The sequence below is a fragment of the Triturus cristatus genome, chromosome 7, assembly GCF_964204655.1.
Source record: "Triturus cristatus chromosome 7, aTriCri1.1, whole genome shotgun sequence".
Taxonomy (NCBI): Eukaryota; Metazoa; Chordata; class Amphibia; order Caudata; family Salamandridae; genus Triturus; species Triturus cristatus.
In genome coordinates, this window is record NC_140590.1 from 559,909,819 (window position 1) to 559,934,288 (window position 24,470).

Genomic DNA, 24,470 nt, shown 5'->3' on the forward strand with positions numbered 1-24,470 from the left:
GCATTGAGAATTGCACCCGACTTTCCCCTGTGAACTGAGAACGCCATGTGCGCATCGCCATATCACTGGGACCCTTATTGAGTGCACTAGATTCCAACTCCCTCCCTCACTTGGGGAGTGCAGAACTTACCATGCAAGAGGAGCACACCTCTGATTGCTGCTGGAGTCTCCAACGTAAACTCAAAAGAGGCAGCCGACTCTCCTAATAGGACCGGCACCTTGCGAGTGCCTCTGGACAGGGTACCCGCTGATACACTGCACACTTGCTTGTTGCTAGAGTGGTAAGACTGGTTACGGGCCTATCAGGCCCCAGCGAACTCGCTGCTAAGAGCTCTTAGGCACCAAAATACTTTTGCCTATTTTCTAAAAGTCGGACTGGACTCTGAAGTTAAGGCAACTAGTGAGCATTCCCCGGATGCGGCTGCCAAGGAATGGGGGATAACCCCTACCAAATTACGAAGAGCAGGTTGGGCAGGGCTTTGCCAGTGAAACACTAGTGAACTGACCTCGAGGGGAAATGTGTTACTGTTTATCCATGTTGTAATAGTTCTTCGAATGCGTAGTTAGAATTAAAATACTTATTTTTATTATAAAAATAAGTATTTGACTACACATTGAATTATTGACACTGCTGTGCGCTGAGTTATGAGTCGTGTTCCCTAATCTGTATTCACCCACCACCCCCTGCCCAATACCCCCCTCCCCCGAGGGAGCCTTTTACTGCTCGTCCATAGGTACCCCTAAGAGTCAAGTGCAGAAGGGGTAATTGGCCCGATGTGAGAGGGTGCCGGTCGGGACACGCCTTTCACCAAGCCATAATAGTGGAGATGGATTACCTGTGGGGCTGCATCGCAGAATCCGAATTCCCTTGTGACGTCCTCAGTAAGGATAACCCCACCCCCATGTGCTCTACCCAAACAAGAACGAGACGCTGGGGACACCGCGGAGGAAGGTGGAGGGATTAGACCCGGAAGTACTTCTCAACAGGAAGAGAAAAGGACCGAATCAAACCACGGAGGGTGCGAAGGTGCCAGAGAGAGGAGGAAGTTGCGAAGTGGAGGAGAAGGGGATAAAAAGGATGCAGAATCGATAGAGGAAGAAGAGGAAACCGGAGAAGAAGATGAGAGGTGGTGCGAAGAGAGGTGGTCCCCACAGGAGGAGGCTGGAGAGCGGCCGCAACTCGTGAGAGTTGCGGCGGAGCCGGTGAGTGACCATGGACAAGGGAAAGAAGGGCAGGGGAGGAGGGAGTTGTGCGATTGGGGGTTGACTGGAGAAAAGGGGGGGGGGGGGGGGGGGTGCAAGTGTGATTTCACTTTTTTTTTTCCCCTTCCTCACGTATAGTTTTCTTCAATCGCTTGTTATTAGGATTTCTGGGGATAGCCTAGACCTTTCAGCGTGCACAATCCTACCCTGACCTACCCTTAGTCATAAACTTCCCCTACCCTCACGAGTAACCCCTATCCTGTCTGACGATCTTCTCAAAACACCAACCGGGTGTGGCGACGGGCACAATACCGCCTACGAGCGTGTCATTTAAAAGGTAACTGATGGCTCCTTTCTTTTATTTACTCTTATGAGCCTCCGTGGGAGAACCCTCGACAGTGGAGAAGACCGGACGGAAGAGGGGACAGCCGAAGTGGAGGTTCCACAAGAAAGAAAGGAGACCCAGAAGGAAGCCGCAGATCCACCAACACTCACTGTTCAAACAACTGAAACCTTAAATAAAAGCCGCCGACTGGCATACTACATACAGCCTCCGCGTCCATTTATCCGGCCCGCCCTCCCACAAGTGGTGTCAGAGTGAGATTCGCCGGAGACATGATGGCTGCAATTGCCAGGATGGCTGAAAGCCAAGAGAGTTTTGGGAAAGCAATGGAGAAGTTCCTCTCGGTTGAGGAAGAAGACCGAGGGAAACTACAACAAGTCATTACTGAACAAGGCCAAACCCATGACACCGCAATGGGGAAACTCGCTGATGCCATCGGCCATCAAAGAGCCCCGAGTACACTTCCATCAGTAATCCTACAGAAATATGTAAGCAGAGAAGATCCAGATTACTTCTTCAACAACTTCAAGAGGATGGCTCTGGCAGCCGCATGGCCAGTGGATAAGTGGGGGCAGTATTTAGGACCCTTACTGTCCGGGAACTTCAAGCCTCCTATCAAGCAGCCAATATCCTAGGAGTAACCCCATATGCAGAAATAAAATAGTGCATCATGGAAAGATTAGGTGTCGACAATGAAACATACAGAATGAGGTTCAGACAAATCAAAGAGGGTACTCAAGAAACCCCCAGAGCCCTATATTTTCAAATAAAGGATATGGCCGACCGGTGGTCGAAACCTGCTACCGCCACCAAGGAGGACATTATGGCTAAGGTATATTTAGAACAATACCTATCCTCACTCCATCCACACCTTCAAAAATTGGTCAGACAACATGCATATCTTACCCTAGAGACCGCAGTGGAGATCGCGAGTGCCTACAGCAGAGTTCACGAAGCGCAAAAAGGACCAGAGGAAACCAATTGTAAAGCAGGGATAAGCGGGGTTCATCGTCCTCCCCGACATCCACTTGTTCGAAAACCCGATCCTGTTACCATTGTCCCAGGTCCTCCTGTGTTCAGAGTTCCAGGTCCTCCTGTGTTTAGAGCCCCTGCTCCCAGACCACAATGTTTTAACTGTGGCGGACTGGGTCACATAGCCCGCTTCTGTCCACAGAAGGAAGAGCCAATGGAAGTAGGAATTGCTAGAAACTATTGCTGTCTTTCCCAGAATAACCAATCACCCCCTTACCGATGTGGCATAACAGTGAATGGACAGCCCATGACCGCACTAGCCGATACAGGATGTCAGCAGAGCGTTGTACGTCCTAATGATCTTGAACACGAGCTCGGAGTAATCGATGGGATTGTGAATATACAATGCGTCCATGGGGACAGGAAACAATACCCCACTACTCATGTACGCATACAACATGCTCCTGACCCAGGATCCCGTTTAAAGGTTGGTCTCATTCCTCGACTACCAGAACAGGTTATACTGGGGAATGATTACCCGCAGCTATCTCAGTTACTCTTGGAAGCAAAAACGGACTAGAAAGACTGGTGGACCGTCACCCCCTTTTCTCAGGATGACAATCCAGAATGGCCACCCTCCAAAGTCAGGAAAACGAAAAACCAAAGACGGAAAGTAAAGGAAAACCTATAACTGCCTTCCCAGCCCAGACAGAAGAGAATCCATGCGAGAGCGATAGAAACTTCCACGCGGCACAAAGAGAGGATCCAGTCTTACAAGAAGCTTGGAACAGAGCCCTGAACAATGAAGACCCTCTATACGCATGTCCCTATTTCTTTATTAAAAACTGACTATTCTATAGAAAAGCAGAGTCCACTAGTGCCCCTCAGTTGTTGGTTCCCACCCCGTTCCGGGAAAAAGTCCTCTATATGGCCCACAGTCATTTATTGGGGGGGCATTTCGGGGAAGAAAAAACAGAGCAGCTGATATTGGAGAGGTTCTATTGGCCAGGGATATATAGACAGGTGAAAATGTATTGTCGTGAATGCCCCATATGTAAAAAAAAAAAAAAAAAAGCAGATATAGACTCCCTAGAGCACCTCTACATCCACTACCCATAATAGATGAACCCTTTTGTAGAGTGGGGATGGATATTATTGGTCCGTTATTACCCTCCCGTAGCGGGTGTCGCTATGTTCTGGTCCTAGTGGACTACGCTACACGTTTTCCAGAAGCAATTACTTTAAGACACCCAGATGCCTCTAGCATCGCCAAAGCTATGATAACAGTATTCTCCCGTGTAGGGTTTTCAAAAGAGATTCTGACGGACCAAGGGACCCCATTCGTATCGAAGTTAATTAAACAAGTGTGTACCCAGTTGGGTATTAAGCAGATACGAACGGCGGCATATCATCCCCCAAACAGACGGTCTAGTCAAGCGCTACAACGCTACTCTTAAGGTCACATTAAAAAAACTCCTTGCACTTTAATCAAAACGGTGGGAAGACATGTTACCCCTAGCTTTATATGCTATCCGGTGAAAACCCCAAAAAAGCACAGGGTATTCCCCGTTTGAACTACTCTATGGCCACCAACCACGTTCCTTATTGGACATGGTTCGTGAAACATGGAGACCGAGCCAAATAACACTAAACCGCTAATAGAGTATGTGGCAAACCTTAAAACTCATCTAGAACAGATCCGAACCATAGTCCGGAATAATATGGAGAGAGCGCAGGAAGCCCAAAAAGTACAATATGACAAGAAAACAAATAACAGGTCCTTTGCAGTGGGGGACGCCGTATTACTTATGATGGCCTCCTCAGATCATAAACTTATAGGGCAATGGCAAGGTCCCTGTATCGTCCTAGAACAAGTAACACCTGTTACCTATAGACTTGAACTCGATAAAGACCGAGGAACCTCCTACATATATCAGGCTAATCTTCTGAAAAGATGGGAGGGACCCCTTCCGACCCTAGTCGGGAAGGTAGGAAAACACATTCCTCTATACAACCAATGTGTTGACGATGAGCTACCCTCTTGCTTAAAAACCGAGCCGATTAGTACCTTACTGCCCCTTCAAGAGATATTCTCTCTGTCCCCCGGGAAGACCACATTAATAGAACACGCTATTAAAACCATTCCAGGGAAAAAGGTGCGTCTCCGCCCTTATCGCATACCTGAGGCCAGTAGGAACACCATCCGAGAAGAGGTGCAACAGATGCTGAAAATGGGCATAATAGAACCATCTACGAGTGCGTGGAACTCGCCCATCGTTCTCGAGCCCAAGCCGGATGGCTCAGTGCGATTTAGCATCGACTTCCGGGAGGTAAATAAAATTTCTGAGTTCAACACCAACCCCCTTCCAAGGGTAGACGAGATGATCGAACGAATAGGGATAGCCAAATATATCAGTACCCTTGATTTGTGAAAAGAGTACTGGAAAATCCCCCCCGAGAGCCAAAGACAGAAAAAAAACAGTGTTTTCTACCCCTGACGGCTTACTCAGTTCATAGTGTTAACCTTTGGGTTGCACGGAGCACCAGCTACCTTTCAGCGGGCCATGAATCTTATCCTGCAACCCCATGAAAGGTATGCCGGGGCTTATATAGATGATATTGTCATCTATAGTGAGACATGGGAACAACACCTTACCCACTTATACCAAGTAATCCAAGCGTTAGGAGAGTATGGTCTTAAAATCAACCCTGCCAAAAGCCATTTGGCTCCTCAAACGGTAAGATACCTAGGTTACCTATTGGGAGAAGGAGTTATACGACCCCAAAGCAATAAACTGGCCGCTATATCCCAAGACCATTCCCACGTTCCGCAAGGGACCTAATTTTTAGGGTTACTCTGGCACTATAGAAGATTTATACCAATATTTACACTGATAGCTGCTCCTCTCACAGACCTATTGCATAAGACAGTGAAGACTGAAGGGCTAGGTTGAAGGACCCCAGCCCTGAAGTAACCCATGCTTTCGAAACACTAAAGGCATCCCCAACATCAGACACAGTGTTAGCTAGTCCCGATTATACCTTACCCTTCGTCCTGTAGACTGATGCCTCAGATCAAGGGTTGGGGGCGGTCCTATCCCAAAGAAACAGACAGGGGGAGGAAAAACCCTTTCTGTATATAAGTAGAAAACTGTTTCCCTGAGAAAGGAATTACGCGGTCACTGAAAAAGAAGCCCTTGCTATAAAATGGGCCATTGACTCTTTAAAGTATTACCTGGAGGGACGTGAATTTACTCTGTTTACGGACCATGCTCCCTTAGAATGGTTGGTCCGCAACAAAGGGAATAACGAAAGGGTGTTACGATGGTTCTTATCCTTACAGCCCTACAGATTCCAAACACAGGAAAGGGACTGAGCAGGTGAATGTGGACATTCTCTCCCGTTATCCTCGTGAAAACACTCCTACTAGAAGGACAGCAAGGTAAAGGGGATGTGTGAGTGTGCCGGTCGGGACACGCCTTTCCCCAAGCCATAATAGCGGAGATGGATTACCTGTGGTGGCTGCATCGCAGAATCCGAATTCTCTCGCGACGTCCGGGTCTGGTGACGGGCACAATACTGCCTATGGGCGTGTCATTTAAGAGGTAACTGACGGCTCCTTTCTTTTATTTACTCTTATGGGCCTCCGTGGGAGAACCCTCGACAGTGGAGAAGACCGGACAGAAGAGGGGACAGCCGAAGTCGAGGTTCCACAAGAAAGAAAGGAGACCCATAAGGAAGCCGCAGATCCACCAACACTCACTGTTCAAACAACTGAAACCTTAAATAAAAGCCGCCGACTGGCCCACTACATACAGCCTCCGCGTCTATTTATCCGGCCCGCCCTCCCACACCCAGTTACTCGGGACCCATAGTAGACGAGGCTCCAGGTACATCACAAATAAAAAGGTCTCAACCACCATGGTTCAGCCCAGTAACCCCTCCGTGTCCGGTGGCCCTCTGAAAGGGGTTCTGACAATTGGCATCATTCTTTTCCAGGCATTGAGACCCTGTGTACCCAGCGATTGCCTACCAGCACCCTTCTTGGTGAACGAACCAAGGGTGATCCTGTTAACGGTGATCAGTCTCAGCTTGTGAAATGGCTTTCTGATGAAAAATATTTTGAAAATGTATTTGGGTAATGCTCATAAGTTGCAGAAAATAAGTCTAATGTTCTAATGCATAAAAACTTAATTAATAAAAAATTATAACAACTAAACTTTTGGGAGACAACCAGACTCATTATGGTCTGGTTTCCCGTTAGTAACAGCCCCTGATTTCGAACCATACCAACTAGGGGCGGGAATAAAAGAGTGGCCAACTAGTTAGGTATTTTTAGGTTTTCTTTTTCTTTCTCCGCTCCACCTCACTGCAATACACATAGTCTAAACCAGTAAGTGCTCCTACGTATTTCGCAAGTCGCAGCACGCCTCAATCCGTAGAGGATTGGGAGGAACCCCAATGATGAAGCATTCCACCTAGGGGTAACCCTGGTGGGTGAGGGTTCAAAAATCTTACTCAGGTGCCTAATACTTGATATTTCTGATAACACACAGTTGCCAGATTGCAGTTTTAGCTCAGTTGTTTATATGGCAGTGAAGATATAATCTATCATCCTTTAGATGCATCACTGCTAACAAGTTCAAATAAGCAGAAATTAGGTTTTGAATGGGTTGTGTTTCAGTGGTAGGATAGACATTTCTGATTTTTCAGCCTTGTGTTCTGAAGTTATTTTTAGAAAGAGATTTGCTTTGTCTGTGCACTGGTGAACGTCAGGACTTTTTAATGTGAACCATACCATGTAGATTGCCCCAGTCTCTCCCTTTAAAATCTGTGCAGGAGGTCACAACTTATAAATTTGACCAAAGTATGGTAAAGTTTGGGTTATACAGTGTGTGTGGGAATCTCTCAACGTTAAGGGTACTCAAAAAGATTAGTTGCAGGCAGGAGCTGTTGTCGCCCATTTTATGCTCTTTTAGCTTCCACCTCCTTTGGAACACACGGTCTGGCTTTCAATCTACATTCCCGATATTTACCTTTTGTTCTCTAGCTTACCTTAAAGAGATCACCATCAAGAGAAACACTTTGGCTGGGTAGCCTAGATACGTGGCACGCACAGGATGCACTACACTGATGCTCTACTCTGATAGTGCTTCTTCAGTGAGCAGAAACTGTCTACCTGAATGTGGCTACCAGAAAGAGAAATGTAACTTTAAAGGACTGGTTACCCCAAAAGGTTTGGCGAGAACTTTGAATTTGCTTTAACATTTGGAAATATCAACTGTCCCCAACACTGGGTAAAGTCCTGCGTTTTTTCCAGTGTTCATTGTTTGACTTACTGAACATCTGCACATACCTGTGGAGAAAGGATCGGACCAGAGACAGAATTCATGGCTGTCTTCCTTTAAAGAGTTAATTTCAAATGACTAGGAATAAAGAAAGATCTATGCAGCTGAACATGAAATGGAAAGCCTTGTGTGCCTAAAGCTTGCCCTGCTTTGCTAGAGCTTGAGGTCATATGTGCCAGTGCTCTGCCATGATGTGCTTACTGGTGCAAGGGTAACCAGGACTGGAGACGATGCTCAACAGCCCACTCTACCCAAAATTAATACCCAAGTAGTCTTCTTGTTAGAGCACTGCAGTTCTGAGGCCCGTGTGTGGCCCCACGAGAGGGCCAGTCATTGTTGTAATCCCAACTTAGCAGGTGCAAGACCAGCATGTGAGCCTGCAAGAGTCAAACCATGATGTGGAATTGCAGCGCGCGCAATGCAATTCGTTTTATTTATTTAATTAACTTCATTTGGCCGTATGCTAGAGTTTACTACGCCACGCCACACCCAGCCCATCCCCCGCCCCGCCCCACAGCACTCCCTCGAGGAGCCGCCACTGGTGGCAAGTGTCCCTACTACTGTGAACTCCACGTTGATCGAATCAATGGAAAGTATGGGCCACATAAATGACAATGTTTTGCTATTTACATGCGTGAGCCTGGCCGGTTAACAGGACAGACTAAATGAGAGCCATTAAAATGGCTTGAGTAATAGGGTGGATTCATTTTAGCTCGATAAAGTGCGGTATTTAGGACGATGGACAAATGTAGACAGGGCCTGCTGGCCGTAGCGGGCAGCAGGTGTTTTCCCAGTGGGCTGGAAGGGTAAAGGCCGGTTTTGGACAGGTGGGGGTCGTTTTTGTTATGGGGGGCAGGTTTTGCAGCAGTGCTGCAATATCAGGCCCGTGTAACAAAAGCGCATGAAGTGTTTCCCACCAGCACCCAATCAGGGTTTGGCTAAGCAAGACTATGTCATCAGCATATTGTAGGCATCTTTGTTGTTCCTGGGCCAGTGTGGAGAAATGATGCGAGGTAGGACGTAGTAGTGCGCTAAGGCAAGAAGTTTATTGAAATGTAAAGGCACCCACGACCGAGAGCTCCCGCTAGGCACCAGGATCTCTGTCAACTGAACTAACGTTCCCAGAGTCCTGGTATGCATCGCTCCAGCCCCGACCGTGGGACCACAGTTAAATAATACAATCAGGAGTCTCATGGACATCCACACGCTAGGTTGCAGCGCAAGACATCTACACGAGACGGCACCTACAACAACTTTTTCCTCCTCAAAAAGTACAAAACAAGAAATTAAAGCATAAATAACAAAATGAGTAAAATGAAAATCTTTGCTGGTACATTCAGCAAATAACGAAGACGGTACAAATGAAGAACATGAAGAGAAGGTGCTGATCAATAAAGCCAACATGAGAAAAAGTCGATATGCATTACAGTTTCAAGACAAAACAATCATTAAATTTGGTGGCCAATCTCCTTTGTCGGGAGTCAAGATCACCAGTTTGAGATGATACACCATCCCTTCTTGCAACACCCCTCACAGCAGACCTTAAATTATAGCTGCTACACGGGGTGACACACCGCAAGGTCGTAACCTCTCCTGTGTCACCTCTGTTTGCAGAAGTGACTCCCTTGAAGACGGATCCAACAACCAGCTAGTCCAGTCAAAATGCTCAACCTCCCGTTTGGACAATTTCAATAGAGAGCTCACCTGTGAGTCAGAAAGTTGCACAAGTGATCTTTTGCTCCACCATCCCATCCTCGTCCCCAGATGTGCAGAAATGATGCGAGGTACGACGTAGTGTTGCGGTAAGGCAAGACGTTTATTGAAGTGTAAAGGCACCCACGACCGAGAGCTCCTGCGCACCAGGATCTCTGTCAACTGAACTAACGTTCACGGAGTCCAGGTACGCACCGTTACAGCCCCAATCAAGGAACCATAGTTAAATAATACAATCAGGAGTCTCGTGGACATCCACGCGCTGGGGTGCAGCGCGAGCGTCTACACGAGATGCCACCTACTACAGCCAGCTTGGGGTGGAAGGGTTTTTCACACCTCATGGGCCAGATGACTATCTAGGTCGGGCATATAGATGTTAAATAATCAAGGTGCCAGATCACACCCTTCAGGCCTATTTGGGTGTTGATCTTAAGTGTGGTTCTCTGTCCAATGTCAAACTTGATTTGTACCTAGGTGTTCGTATGCATGTTAATAATCGCATGAAGTAATTTAGGCGGGACACCGACTAGCCAATTTTCTCCCACAAACAGCCCCTCAGAACCTTGTCGAAAGTCAAATTCAGATCTACAAAGCAGGGAAAGAGTTTGTCACTTATTACCTTTGCCCTTTCTACAAGAAGAGTAACTGCCAGCGGGTTTGTTGTTGTTGTTGTGTTCATGCCTGCTCTGAAGCCAGCTTTAGAAATTGCAGGCCAAAATTGCGGATCTGCTGAGGTTTTTTTGTTTAATAACTTCATGATCAGTAAGTCACTGTTATTATGCATATCCGCATCTTATTGGAAACGGCAACCAGTCTTTTATGTGTTTTAAGCAGTTTGTAATGAGAATCATGAGCTTGATTGTCCAAATAAAGTAAAATGTTAAATTGCAGCCAACAAATGGTGTTGATGTCTGCATCCACGTTTCCTGCAGGAGCAGAAGGTCAAAATCACATATAAGTTGTGAATTTGTTCTCTCCCACCTTGCTGCTGAGGCCTTTCACAATCCATGTCCAAAACAGTATTAGGTGGGCTATGATGGAAGCCATTTGCCGTTGAACTCATGCCTCCCTCCCTTAATATAATAAGAGTCTTATACCTTTCATTAAAAGAAAAACAAAAAACGAACAGTGCTGCTTGAAGAAGAAAACATACAACCTGCCCATCCCAGGAATGACTCCCAGGATTTGGAATGCTTTGTCCCCAGAAACAAGAAAGAATCCTTCTACTGCATTCTTTAACAAGCACAGGCATAGCCAATAGGTGTCGCCTTTGGGGCCTTATAAGTGTTTAGCCAGAGCTATTGACTTTGCCAATGTCTTTAAGCTGTGCTGTAGAGAAGTGAGGCTGCTGTGCAGCTTGCTGAAAAGTTTTAATAAAAAAGTGTCAGAAGCATTTTTGTTACCTTATATATGTACAACTGAACGACCATATTAAAAAAAGTATTTACAATAAAAAATGTCCTCAGTTTTCTTTTGTTCTTGCAATGCTGGCAACTTGCTTCTGCTTATTCCAATGGTTGTTTGTTAAAGCTTTTTTTTGAGGAGGCATAAACAATCGGAGGGTGAAGGTTGGGAACTAGTACCTGTATTATAACACTATCAGCGGCCAGACGCTAGGGGAGAATCAACAGATGCCAGATTCCAAGAGCAGGCTGAGGTGGTGGTGAGGGATGCTGAGGTGGTAGTGGTGGTGGTGACTGGTGACTGGTGCGGAGACGATGCTGAGGTGAAGCTGAATGATACTCAGGTCTTGCTGAGTGATGATGATGTGGTGGTGTACTAGTGCAAAGGCGATGCTGTGGTGGTGCTGAGTGATGCTGTGGTGGCGCCCCCGAGTGATGCTGTGGTGGCGCCCCCGAGTGATGCTGTGGTGACGCCCCCGAGTGATGCTGTGGTGGCGCCCCCGAGTGATGCTGTGGTGGCGCCCCCGAGTGATGCTGTGGTGGCGCCCCCGAGTGATGCTGTGGTGGCGCCCCCGAGTGATGCTGTGGTGGCGCCCCCGAGTGATGCTGTGGTGGCGCCCCCGAGTGATGCTGTGGTGGCGCCCCCGAGTGATGCTGTGGTGGCGCCCCCGAGTGATGCTGTGGTGGTGCCCCCGAGTGATGCTGTGGAAGCGCCCCTGAGTGATGCTGTGGAAGCGCCCCTGAGTGATGCTGTGGAAGCGCCCCTGAGTGATGCTGTGGAGGCGCCCCTGAGTAACTAGGTTAGAATCTCAGCTCAGGCGCAGCATCTTGTGATTCCGTGCAAATCTCTTTGTTACACTGTGCTTAAAAACTGTTGTGTAAGGGGAGCTCATTTCCGTGTGAAGCGCTATAATGCCCTTGGTTCAAGTTTGTGGGACAGGCAAGCGGACAGGCAAGCGGGTGTGGCCTAAGCACTAAGCCCGGGAGGTGTGTGCGCGCACTAAAAGGAAATTTTAAAAAAACACGCGAGTGGTGCGGGCGGCGACAAAAGTGAAAGCAGCTGCAGGGTCCCGCGAGTGTAAGGGTGCCCGCGAGAGAGGAAAGCCAGATGGCGGCTGTGCGCGTGCGCGTGCCCGCAAGCTTTAGGCTATAAGCAAAAGCTTGTGGTCAGATTTCTGAAGCCTACTCACTAAATGTCTCACCAGATCAGCACATGCGCTGGCTCAGGCGAGACCTAAAAAGGAAGTTAAAGCTATTCTCATGGCTAAATACACCTGAACTATTTATATTTACCTGTGATATATTTGTTAGTTATTAGTTACCTGTTTGTATGAGATTCACCAAAATTTTTGCATGCTTGTTCTTTTTTACTTACTACCCTGTAAAGCGCTCTGATACCACTAAGGGTCTTGTTCGCGCAATACAAAACTTTCAAAATAAATAAATAAACAATGTATTTACTGCAAGTGATACTTGTGCTGCCTCAAGAAGACGTTCTGCCCCATTACAAACCCATAAGAGCCATTTCTGACTGTTCCACCCACAACATTCCAAAAGTTAAAGCCTGAAAAGGAGGCCCTTCACATTTCATTGAACTTACGTTAGTAACTGGGTTCTTTATTTCCAGGGACAGCTATAATCTTTGTTACATGGATTGCCTAACTGCTCTTGAGTTGTGCAAACCCTGGAGAACTTGCTTGCCATCACTTTACACCGACTGTTATTTGGTACAGTCAGGCTGAAGCAGGAATAGAGAACCCACGAATTAGACTCATGATATTAAAGTGTGTGACTGTATGGATTGGGGTTTTAGAGTCACTCGTTGCATTAATTTGCAGTTCAGCATCACCAAATCCAAAATCTCACTAATCACTGATTGTACGATTTGTAGTCAGTGAAGAAATGGGCTACGTTCACTTCTCACCCTATCACATAAATTGTTAGTTTGGGATCACAGTACGAATACGTGTGAGTCAGTGTTCAAAGAATTTAAGTATGTGTGTGAGAAAGTGGCTCTGTATTTACTGTTCCCTAATAGGTACAGGGTGTACAGAGTCCACAGTCCCCCAGGGGCTGATAGAGGTTAAAGTTAGGTATGACCTTACTCTCTAAAGTGGTAGCTTGGTCGAGCAGTAAGGCAGTACCAGAGGACAGTGTAAAGCACTTGTTGTACACACTCAGTCAGCAAATGGTCTCACACACTCAATAACTGAACTCTAGGCCAATGGTTTATATATATAAAATATATGCTTGTTTTATTTTTAGAACCACAAAGGGAATAAAAATATACTTTCTCAGAATGAGAGGTTGAATATAAATACTTTTGCAATAAGCAATGGATTTTTTTAAATAGTCACAGTTGGTTGCAATAAACAATCCTATTTCCTAAACATAACAATGCATTGAGCTCAATGATAAATTCAGGTTATTTGTAATAAATTACTTTTCAGATTACTTTTGGAATTCCAGGTCTGGTTCCTAAATCCAGCCCTGGGACAATATTCAGAATCAAGTGGTGAAAGTCGACTTAATTACTGTACTGATTTTTAAATAATACTTAGCTATTTCAAAAATGGACACTTAGAAAATATTTCAAAGAAAACATTCAATGGATCTCTATGGCAAGAAATTCAAGTTGCAGGTAGAGTACTTTATCGTTACTTTTGTAATCCAGGTCTGGGTACCTAGACTCAGCACTGGGGTCTTTATCAGAAACAGGTAAGTAATTACGTTTGCAGAAATTGTACGATTTTAAAAGAATATTTCAAGATTGCAGAAATCAACACTTAGAAGAAATTTCACAGAAAAGCAGTCAATGGTTTCCTATGAAAGAAAAAGGAGTTAAAGGTAAGTGTAGTTGTGGGTACTTTTCGGAGTCAGTGCGGGGCACCAAGATCCAGCACTGGGAGCTCACCTAAGAGCAGGTGAGTAGATTCGTTTTTGGTACTCGGCTGATTTTTGGTGAATATTTTGAGTTTTGAAAAGTTCACACTTAGAAGAATTTCCAAGAAAAAGCCAGCCAATGTTACCCTACGAGGAAAATGAAGATCGCGGTTTAAGGGTAAGTTCTCGACTGGCAGAGTTGAAGTTCTGGGCATAGACTCAGGGGTCTCCCAGTGTCAGGTAGGTACAGTCAGGTCCCCCTCAGCGGTTTCAGGACGGCCGGGTGCAGAGAGAGTTAGGCCCAATGTTAGCCTATGAGGAATAGGGGGGCCTGGTTTGGTGGCTGCTGACTAGCAGGCCACGCGGCTGTGGGAGATGGGCTCCTGGTCACTCACTCAGGGCAAGTGGGGAAGTAGGCTAGTGTAGAGATTGCACTGCCAGGGCCACTCGGGCGGCTGGGTGCAGGGTGCTTTTGAGCCGTCGGGCGCTCAATGGAAATCAATGGGAATGTTCCGGTTAGGAAAAAGGCTGCAAGCTCGGGGACGAGGATGCTTCAGGTGCCACCACCACTCCGAGAGGTAAGTTGGGTAGTTGTAGATTAGGTGGGTACCCCGGGATTGGGCACAGGGGGCCGCAGGGCGCCGGGTGCAGGGGTGCCTTTTGATGTCGGAAATCTTACCCTCTTGTTGATCGCGGTTGGGGTGGCACTCTGTTCTGAGGCTGCAGGCTTCTTCCGGAATGTCGAGGGGGGTCCTTGGGTGCCGGACTCGGGGTCACAGTCGCCGTGGGGTCGTCCTCAGGGTCTTTGTCCACTCCGGCACTGGCCAGGCTTGGCTGGTGCAGAGTGTGCTGGGTTCGCGGTTCCGGGCTGCTGCCAGGGGTTAGAAATAGGTTTCTGAGTAGAGCCTCTACTCATGGGAGTCCCAGGGGCTTAGAGCCAAAAGGTAGCCAGGTCCTCCGGGGTTTGGTGAGGTTGCTGGCCACTAGAGATGCCGCGTTGGTGCAGGTCCGGGAGTCGACAGGCCGGTAGGGCTGGGGCCAAAGCAGTTGGTGTCTTCTTCCCTTTTTGGCAGTTGCAGGGCAGGTCTTTGTTCTTCTTGTAGTTTTTCGAATCTGGAATCTGGGGAAGGAAGGTTCAGGGTGCCCCTAAATACTAGATTTAGGGGCATTACAGGTAGGTGAAGGCCAGGGACCAATGGGTCCTTGTCCTGGGGTGGGTACACCCCCTATCCTGCCTCTCTCCTGTGGGAGGGGGGCAGGAGCCTAATCCTGATAGGGTAGGGCCCCCCATCTTCAAGATGGCGAGAGCCCGGAGATGTGCTTCACCTCGCCTCCTCCACCTGAGGGGTGGGGTGGGCAGGCTGGCACATCCCCTGTCCTTGTATGGGGTTTCCGGCCAAGCTTCCCGCCAGAGTGGGGGGTTGCAGTGGCCTGGGGAAACTCCAAGAGGCCACTGCCTAACTTGGAAGACACCTGCCTACCTGTTGGGGCAAACTGCTACTCTGCATTCTGCCATCGCCGCCGCAGCTCCTGGGCTCCCTTCTGCTGCGTGTCTCCCCCGCCGCCGCCACTTTACATCGCGGACGAGAGCGGGGGGAGACTACAGCCCCCAGAATCCCTTGCGGCCGCTGACGCCGCCAACGCGCCCGGAGGCGCTTAAAAGTTCACGGCTCCCTCGGGGGAGCGGGAAGCCTAACTTGGAAGACACCTGCCTACCTGTTGGGGCAAACTGCTACTCTGCATTCTGCCATCGCCGCCGCAGCTCCTGGGCTCCCTTCTGCTGCGTGTCTCCCCCGCCGCCGCCACTTTACATCGCGGACGAGAGCGGGGGGAGACTACAGCCCCCAGAATCCCTTGCGGCCGCTGACGCCGCCAACGCGCCCGGAGGCGCTTAAAAGTTCACGGCTCCCTCGGGGGAGCGGGAAGCCTAACTTGGAAGACACCTGCCTACCTGTTGGGGCAAACTGCTACTCTGCATTCTGCCATCGCCGCCGCAGCTCCTGGGCTCCCTTCTGCTGCGTGTCTCCCCCGCCGCCGCCACTTTACATCGCGGACGAGAGCGGGGGGAGACTACAGCCCCCAGAATCCCTTGCGGCCGCTGACGCCGCCAACGCGCCCGGAGGCGCTTAAAAGTTCACGGCTCCCTCCGCGTCGCGGGACGCGCGCGGGCGACGCCGGGCTAAGCCCGGGCAAAGGGCGGGCCCGTTTAAGCCCGTTCAAGACCGGGTAAGACTGGACTGGGCCACCCCCTGTATATTTGCTGTTGAAAATCTTCTGTCCCTCTGTTGATCATCTGATACATCTGAAATCGATTGAGTGGGAGTGTTTGAGCACACTAGCACTGTCATGATGACTAGAGGTAGCAAGACTAAAACCATACCAGGGGTTACTAACGCAATTGGCCCAATTGACCAATATATTACTAGGGCCAACGAGGCAATCAATCAGGGTATGTCTCTTTTGGAACGCAGGGTGTCCCAGGATCTGGCCTTAGCTAGACGTTCCTCCTTAGGCCTTCTGGCATTAGCCAAAACACCTACTAGCCACGGGGAAACTAGGCCCCTAATTGAAGTCCCAGTGGAATTACATGGTGCCCCAAACGTGGTTGATCTTTCAGTATCACTGGCACTCTCGGACACACAACTAAGCGAGTTGCCTGAGAAGATCCTGCCACCAATTATGAGTCCAAGACAGGAGGTATTGACTATTGAGCAGTCAAGAGGGAAGAGGGAGGGCGCTGTACCCAAACGGAAGAAGGCCAAGGTAGTGAATAAATATAAACTTACTAAAAAAAAAACAACCGCTCTTAAGCCCACTAAGAGTGCACTACCTCAGAGCACTTCTATCAAAGCTGTAGCTGATACGACTCCATGCTCTGCGACTCTTAACAATTCTAGCAGGTTGGATAGCTCTGGTGAGGGTTGTAAAGTTTGTGAGATAAATAACCAATTACTACTTCGGCTGGGTGAACTTATTAAGGCCCATCTGCAGCCCTTACAACTTTCACTCTCTAACATAGAAAAGCAAATAGCTTCCCTGAAAGCATCATGTATGATCCAGACGAAGGTTGTCCCAGTCCACCCAGGCCAACCAAAAATAGCCAATATAAACTTAACGGCAGGGCCGAAAGCGCCTACTATTACCCCTATTGGCCCTAATTTAAGTCAAAAGTCTCCCCCTGCTCTATCGAAAAAGGGCAATCAACCATGCGAACTTGCTGCCCATCCTACTAGTTCTACCATGGAATCTGCACCTGCTAAACAAGTAGCCCCCCTGCTCCCTAATATCGAGAGTATAGATACTAGAGGGCTCCATATCCATTTACCACCTGAAGCAGGCCCATATGTTGCAATTCTGACCGGGGTCCCTAAGCTAAATCCAAACACTGAGGAACCGACACTGTCCTTAAAAAATAAGGCACTCCATTGGCTCACCACTAACAGACCGCTCCCAGCACACTGTCGTAGTAAGATCTTAATGGTGCGTAGGGTACCCTGGCTAGGTAATGAGATGAAATCGATCCGGGGAGATTGTGTCATAGTTAACTTTGATGATCCACGTACGGTTGACTATATTTGCCATAGAGGTATGTGGGATAAGACTGATGGCATAGAAATAAAAAGGCTCTCTTTCTTTTACCCTCCTACAAATAGGTATCTTGATAACCTGGCTAGCAACCGGCCCCATATCAGTACGCGTGACAGTAGAAAGGAATGGGACGATTGGTATGTACAGGAAGCTAGAAATATAGCCCCCCCTGTAGGCTGGAAAGGTGCTCCAGTTACCAATAGATTTAGTTGTTTGGAAGCAGTGGATTGACCACCACAGCGATTAGGATACGGACTTGAGGGCATTAATCAATTTAGCCCCAAAATTTCACAACCGATTGAAAGTTTTACAATTAAGGAAAATTGTTATAAACCTCCGTTTTCCCAAACTATTAATCAAGCAATCTTGCAACCTGTAGTTCTATGTTCCTCCCCTTCTTCTCATCTAGGGCTTATTGATGCCCAGTTTTCTATTCCTGCTGAACCTAGTCAACCAGCCGTATTCCCGTCCTCTTTTGACCACTTAGGCACCGGTATCAAGACTGCCCACGATCCTATGGGTAGCCTCAAGATTCTTAGCTGGAACTTAGCTGGCATCCAAAGGAAATTGAGCATCCCTGACTGGAATGTTCTAGTGGGGAACCATGAGATTTGCTTATTCCAAGAGACTTGGAGTATGGATCCTCTATATCGAGTTGGCTATACTACGCATTTTGTTCCAGCAGTGCCACCAAGAAACGGGAAGGGTCGTCCTTCGGGAGGCCTTCTTATCTGGGTAAGCATTGACTTAAATTGTAATATAAAACCTAAACAAATCAATAGCCCTGATATTCTAGGAATATCCTTGAGAGGCCCCATTATATGTTAGAGGTACCAAACATGGGTCTATGTCCCCGATAGTGGCAATCCTAGAAACGGAGCTTAGAGAACACACAGCTGGTGCTCAAGTCCTGGTGGCGGGTGACTTTAACTGCACCTATGAGCCACTACAGTTGGGTGACACCTTTGACTTGGGTGAGGACGATGCTAGATGGGGAATTCCTGCTCTAACAATCCCCCCGATCAAAAAATGGTCCCAATGCGCGATCCAGCTCAATGCCCTTTCGCTGGAGTTTGGCTTACGAGCCACAAATGGCCGCACAACCTCAGACACCATGGGTGCCGTCACATATAACAGAATTAATCACACCTCAAGGATCGACTACATCTTGTTAGATTTTAAACTTTGGGGTTTGGTACAGGATATGGTAGTTTTACCCTCAGTTGATAGTGACCACAACACACTTTCCCTATCCCTTAAAAATCCTTGGATTAGTAATCTCATTAAAAACCCTTCCAAACTAACCCAGAACGTTTCAGTCTCCGCATGTGGGAGACGTTTAAAGTGGAATATAGTATCAGTAGACGAGACCAAACTCAATACTATAAACACTGTCCTTTTAGCCTCACAGACGAAGTTGGACAGTTTTGATTTGGCTTTGTCTAATCCTGGAAAAGCTACATCTGTTTTCGAGGAAGCACTCACGATAATTGGGAATGTATTCCTGAAAAGGGAGTCCTCTTCTAAAAATGTGGTAATTCGAAACCCAAGAGGGACATGCGAATGGTACACATCGGCTTGTAGGCACGCAAAAACTCTCTTGATTGGGGCTATAAGAAGCAAATCCCAAGTAGCTATACAACGAGCTAGAAACAACTACAAACAACTACTAGTTAGTGCTAAGAAGGACTGGGAAGAAGATTTTTGGTGCTCTCTAAAAGAGGCAAGCCAAGGGAAAGATCCAAGGCGCTTCTGGGACATAATCAGGAAAAAAAAAAGACCAGACTCTGACCTTATAACTTGTAATATCCCTAGTCAAGCCTGGGTCATCCACTTTGCTAAGCTGTACTCTTCCCCTTCTAACAACACTATTATTGGCACTCCCAAGGATGACCAGGAAAGGAAGGTGTCTTCAGTAAATTGCGACTCCCAAATAAGAAGAGCTGAGCATGTTACTGATATAACTGATATCACTCCAGCACAAAAGGATTGGGAGTTAGACCTAGTAGACTCTGATTCCACCTTCTCCATAAAAGAAATAGAGCATGCCATTAGTACCATTAAGCCCCAAAAGGCGGCGGGGCCAGATGGTATCCCCGGCGATCTGTTACGCTCTGATGTCCCGAAATGGGCTAAAATTATTCATTGCTTGCTTATTGCAATTTCCAAGGGTGCTCGAATCCCCTCATCCTGGAAAGGGGCTGAGGTCGTACCCATCTTTAAAAAAGGGGCGAGGGATGACCCAGCTAACTATAGACCCATAAGCCTGCTGGACATAACTCAAAAGGTGGTCGGTAAAGTATTGCTGCTTAGAATATCACAATGGATTAGAGATAATAACATCCTTTCCGACTACCAGGCAGGCTTCAGAGCAGGCACTGGCACAATAGAACAAGCATTCAGACTTCTCTTAATATATTGGAAGGTGGTGGTCATAGGCAAAGGCAGTCTTTATCTTGCGTTTATTGACCTGAAGACTGCCTTTGACCTCGTCCCTAGGCTGAGTCTTTGGAGAGTGCTTGGGGACATGGGGTTACCCCATTATATTTTACGATTAATTGTAAGACTCCATGAAGACACTTTTGCCCAGATTAGATGGGGATCAGAAGGCGAGAAGACTAGTAGAATTCCGGTTGAGAGAGGGGTCCGTCAGGGATGTGTTCTTGCTCCCACCCTTTTTTCACTATATGTCAACGGAGTGGTCGAGCATCTGCTGAAAGACCCATCAGATGAACCTTCCCTGGCGGGTGAGCGCATACCGACCCTCCTCTTTGCGGATGACACGCTCTTACTGTCTAAATCCCCGATGGGCCTCCAAAAATTGCTTAACAACTTCCAGCATTTTTGTGTACAAAGGGGCTTGATTATCAATACTGAAAAAACCAAGTTCCTGGTGATGAACCCCCCCAAAAAAAAATCTGTTCGTTCCCCACAATTGAACGCTATACCCTTGGGGAGGGTGGATGTATTTGACTACTTGGGAATCCGATTGTCACATAATATGCAGTGGGCTCCCCATCTAAGCAAAATGTTACTAGCACACAAAAGGGTAACAGGGGCACTTTTGAAAGAGCAGCGCGCCTGTGCATCTAGACCTATTGCCCCTGTCATTGAAATCTATGCTGCTAGGGGAGTCAGTTCTGCTCTCTATGGGGCCGAACTCTGGGGCTCATATAATATCAGTGAGTTAATTAGATCTGAGAGGAAGTTCTATAGAGCGATTATGTCACTTCCTCAGGGCACTCCAATGATCCCCTTGCTGTTAGATTTGGGTCGCCAACCCATTAGCGATCTAGCAAAACTTCGCCCACTACTTTTATGGGCCAGGTTGTGGAGAGTCCCTGAACTGGCAAAATATGCAAAGGGCCTTTCCGAAGTAATGTCATCCCCTGGGTGGCACAAGATAAAATGGCTGCGAGACTTGAAAGCCCTTTTATGTGATTTGGGTCTAAGTGAAGCCTGGGAGAATAGGTCCTCACCTCCGAAAGCATTCTTGAAGAAATTATTTTGGAACTGGATCGCGACCCAGCGGAATACTAATAACGCCTTGGGCAGCCTCACGGAGGACTTCCTGAAATTCAAGGACTTACCTTTCCGGGAACCATACCTAGATATCATCGAAAGACCCTTTGATAGGTCCCTCTACTTCAAATTTAGAACTGGTTCTCTTCCTCTGCGTGCGTTTACCTCTCGGTGGAAATCCAATGATCAGATCACTGATCTCTGCCCATTTTGTACGTCCAGAGAAGAGACTGTGGCACACTTTCTATTTGAATGTAAGGAGTATGCTCACCCAAGAAGCAGATGGCTAAAGCATTTGTGTCGCTTGTTGGGAACTAGGCACCATGTTGAAGCATTGCGCATTTTAATGTCGGACTCCCGCCCTTTTTATGCTTGTGTTCTGGCAAAATTTTTATCATGGGCATTGGCCATTAGAAGTAAAAGGCTAAAAACACTTGTTTAATCCCTTTTAATATGATGATGTATTTATTTATTTTTACTGAAAAGGTATACTTTTAGATGAACTTATAATCAAATTTCTCTGTAAATTTTTAAATTGTGATGCTTTTATGATAATTTTTATCGAAATAAAGCCTTTTTGACTTGACTTGACTCCAAGAGGCGGCATGCCTTTGAAGCTTCCCTTTGCTCATCCTGGGGGAGGAGATTTATCATCTCACCCAGGATGTGCATTGTTGCAGGCCCGGGAGAGCAGGGGCTCTCCCACCCAGGGGTCCAGCAACGTGTCTGCTGTGTGGCAGCCTGGGCAGCCTCAGAGCAGACGTGGATTGTAGGTTAGTTGTAAGGGGGCATCTCTAAGATGCCCTCTGGGGTGCTTAGTACATTAAATCCCACACTGGCATCAGTGTGGGTTTAATGTGCTGAGAAGTTTGATACCAAACTTCCCAGTCTTCAGTGTTGCCATTATGGTGCTGTGGAGCTTGTGTTTGACGAGGTCTCAGCACCATGTACTCTTAAATGGCAGCACTGCACTTACAGTGCCCAGGAATGGACCCGGGTACTGTAGGGGCACAGGGCTCCTGCTCCTGTGCCCACACCATAGGCGTAAGGCACCCAGCTAGAGGGGTGACTGATATATGCCTTGGCAGTGTAGGTGATGGGCATGGCACACAGAGATGTGTGCCATGTCGACTCTTTGTTTTGTCCTGCACCCAGACACTCAGTCTGCAAAGGCAGTGTGTGTGTGTAAGGGTACAGGGCCTCTAAGGGTGGCACAATGAGTGCTGCAGCCCCTAGAGGCCTTCCCTGGCCACAAGGCCCTGGGTACCTAGGGTACCATTTACCAGGGGCTGACATGTGGTTAGGGTTTGCCAATTTGGAGTTGGTGTGTTTTAAGGAAGGAACATAGGCCCTGGGCACCTGATTGGCAGGAGTCCAGGGTACACTTAATCAAAGTACATTCAGCAATTCAGCAAAAAGTGGGGGCATACCATGCAAGAAAGATGGCACTTTCTCACAATGTGCACACATGGGGATGTTCGAGGAATGGTGTGGTCACTAATCCAAGTGTGGCAAGAATGACAAATTATTTATCTAGAGCTCACAGACACGAGAGTGACTACCATCCTTTTGGTATGTACACTTTGGACGGAAGAGGTGTCACCAAAACACTGATATTCACCAGGAGACTATACCTTATGTATAGCAAATAGTAACACATCACACCATCACCCTCCCCAGCCGCACCAATCATTCATACGGAGCTTCTAAATGTCACCATCGGATCAGAGAAACATACGTACTAACAGGGAAAGATGTTAAACTGAATTCGCGGACTCACAAGCATACGTATCAACAGAAAGAGATGTGACAGCATGCGGACTATTATGAGTAGAGCCAGTGCTTTAAATGGGCCGGTACGGTGTACCGGCACTTTTTATTTTCAGAGGGAGAGTACCGGCACTGTGCCTTCACTCTGGTGGCCGTTCCAGCTTTCAAGTATCCGTTTTCATGACTTGCAGGGATACTTAGAAAGGTGGGAGGGTCACTTTTGAAATAGTTACCTCGCTTGTCTCTGTTCATATTTAGAGGAACTGGCTGGCGCGTGGTAAAGAAAAAAGTCACCTGTCTAGTAACTCAAAATAGTGACATTATGCCTTTATATTTCTCAGTTAAAAGAGCATGGACATTTTTTTACAAAAACAAATTATCACGAAGAAAAGAGAACTGAACATTTTTTGGTTTTAATTTTTAAACGTCTCATGAATCAATTTGTAACTGAGCTCGAAAATGGCTGAAAGTGACAATATTTTAAATAGGCATGTGGCTCTTGGAAATTACATTTTCCAACTGTTTATGAGAAGTTAACTAAATGAGCTGTATGTATTTTTTAAACATCCAACTTGCTGCTAATGCGTTTCTGTTTCCTGTTGGTTGTCTTAATACAGCTCCACACAACACAAAGCAAGTGCCTCACATTTGCTTTAAATAAAGCAATAGAAGGATTAATGGTGTTAAGTTCTCGGTTTCCTACGTTACTTAAACCATACCACCGGGTGTCATTCTGACAATTAAAGTAGATGCTGCCAGTGGGAGGGAGGATGGCAATTTTTTTGAAGCTAGCTTATACGCATATGTTTGGAAATACAACCAACTACAGTGCTGGGGCCTCAAGTGACACCCCTAACATCGGGGAATGGCGACCTGACCTCTTTCTAAAATGGGAGGGGGTGGGACTGGGAGTCGATCCTCCATCCCCCTCCCTTTTGCTGTGCTGGCATCTCTCTAGGCCAGGTTTCTATGAGAAAATTGCATTTTCGCCAACTGTGGTGGCTTTTTTTCTTCTTTGCATTGCTTACAGGCTAAAACATCTCAACAACATAGCCTATTACGCTACAGCATTTCCCACTACTCTAATCTCTCTTAACTTTCTTGAATAAAAAAAAAAATCCTACATCTCCGTTCCGCTCCGCCCCTCCTCAGCCCCACTGCATAGTACCACCCTCACCAGCAGCCCCGCCTTACCTGAGGCCCCGCCCCCTCCAAACAGAGTCGGCTCAGCAAGGAGCGCGGTTCCCGATTAAGGCTTTCTCTGCTGGTAATGAAGCACGTACCGCCCACGTTCAGCCTCACCCACTGAGAGCGGGTGGCAGCGGGGGGTTCAGCCATTTCGTTCAAAACGGGAATTGATCCTCCCAGCAACACAACGGGCACTTCCGGGACCGACTTCCGGGGGAGGGACAGGCAAGGACTTTAGTTCAATACAATAGAAATAAAAGAAACTTACATGAACCCAATTGGGCCCCATTTTGGATTGGGAACTGCGAAGAAACCGAGTTCATCAAAAATTGAGTTTGCAGAGGGTACTGCTTATAATATTTTATCTTAAAGTGCTTATTTGAATTTTTATTTAAACACTACTATATAATTTTTACATTTTCTATAATAGCTGGACTGAGATAATTGCTGTTAGGTATATCAATGTTCTGCATCTAGGGTTGCCACCTTTCTTAGAAAAAAAATCTCTCTATTTAATTACAGTTTGCTCTTCCGGAA

At 47.2% G+C, this 24,470-nt stretch overlaps 1 protein-coding gene across 2 annotated transcripts in view; it reads right to left on the reverse strand.

The window, feature by feature from the left end:
• Nucleotides 1-24,161, reverse strand: part of KCTD2 (potassium channel tetramerization domain containing 2) — a 118,860-nt gene extending 94,699 nt beyond the window's left edge. The window contains exon 1 of one of the 2 annotated variants that reach the window (XM_085617059.1): nucleotides 23,940-24,161. In XM_085617059.1, the coding sequence (XP_085473185.1) occupies nucleotides 23,940-24,083 (144 nt within the window). In that variant the 5' untranslated portion in view covers nucleotides 24,084-24,161. The remainder of the gene's footprint in view (nucleotides 1-23,939) is intronic. The other variant, XM_085617060.1, reaches the window with a different exon arrangement.
• Nucleotides 24,162-24,470: the final 309 nt, after the last annotated feature.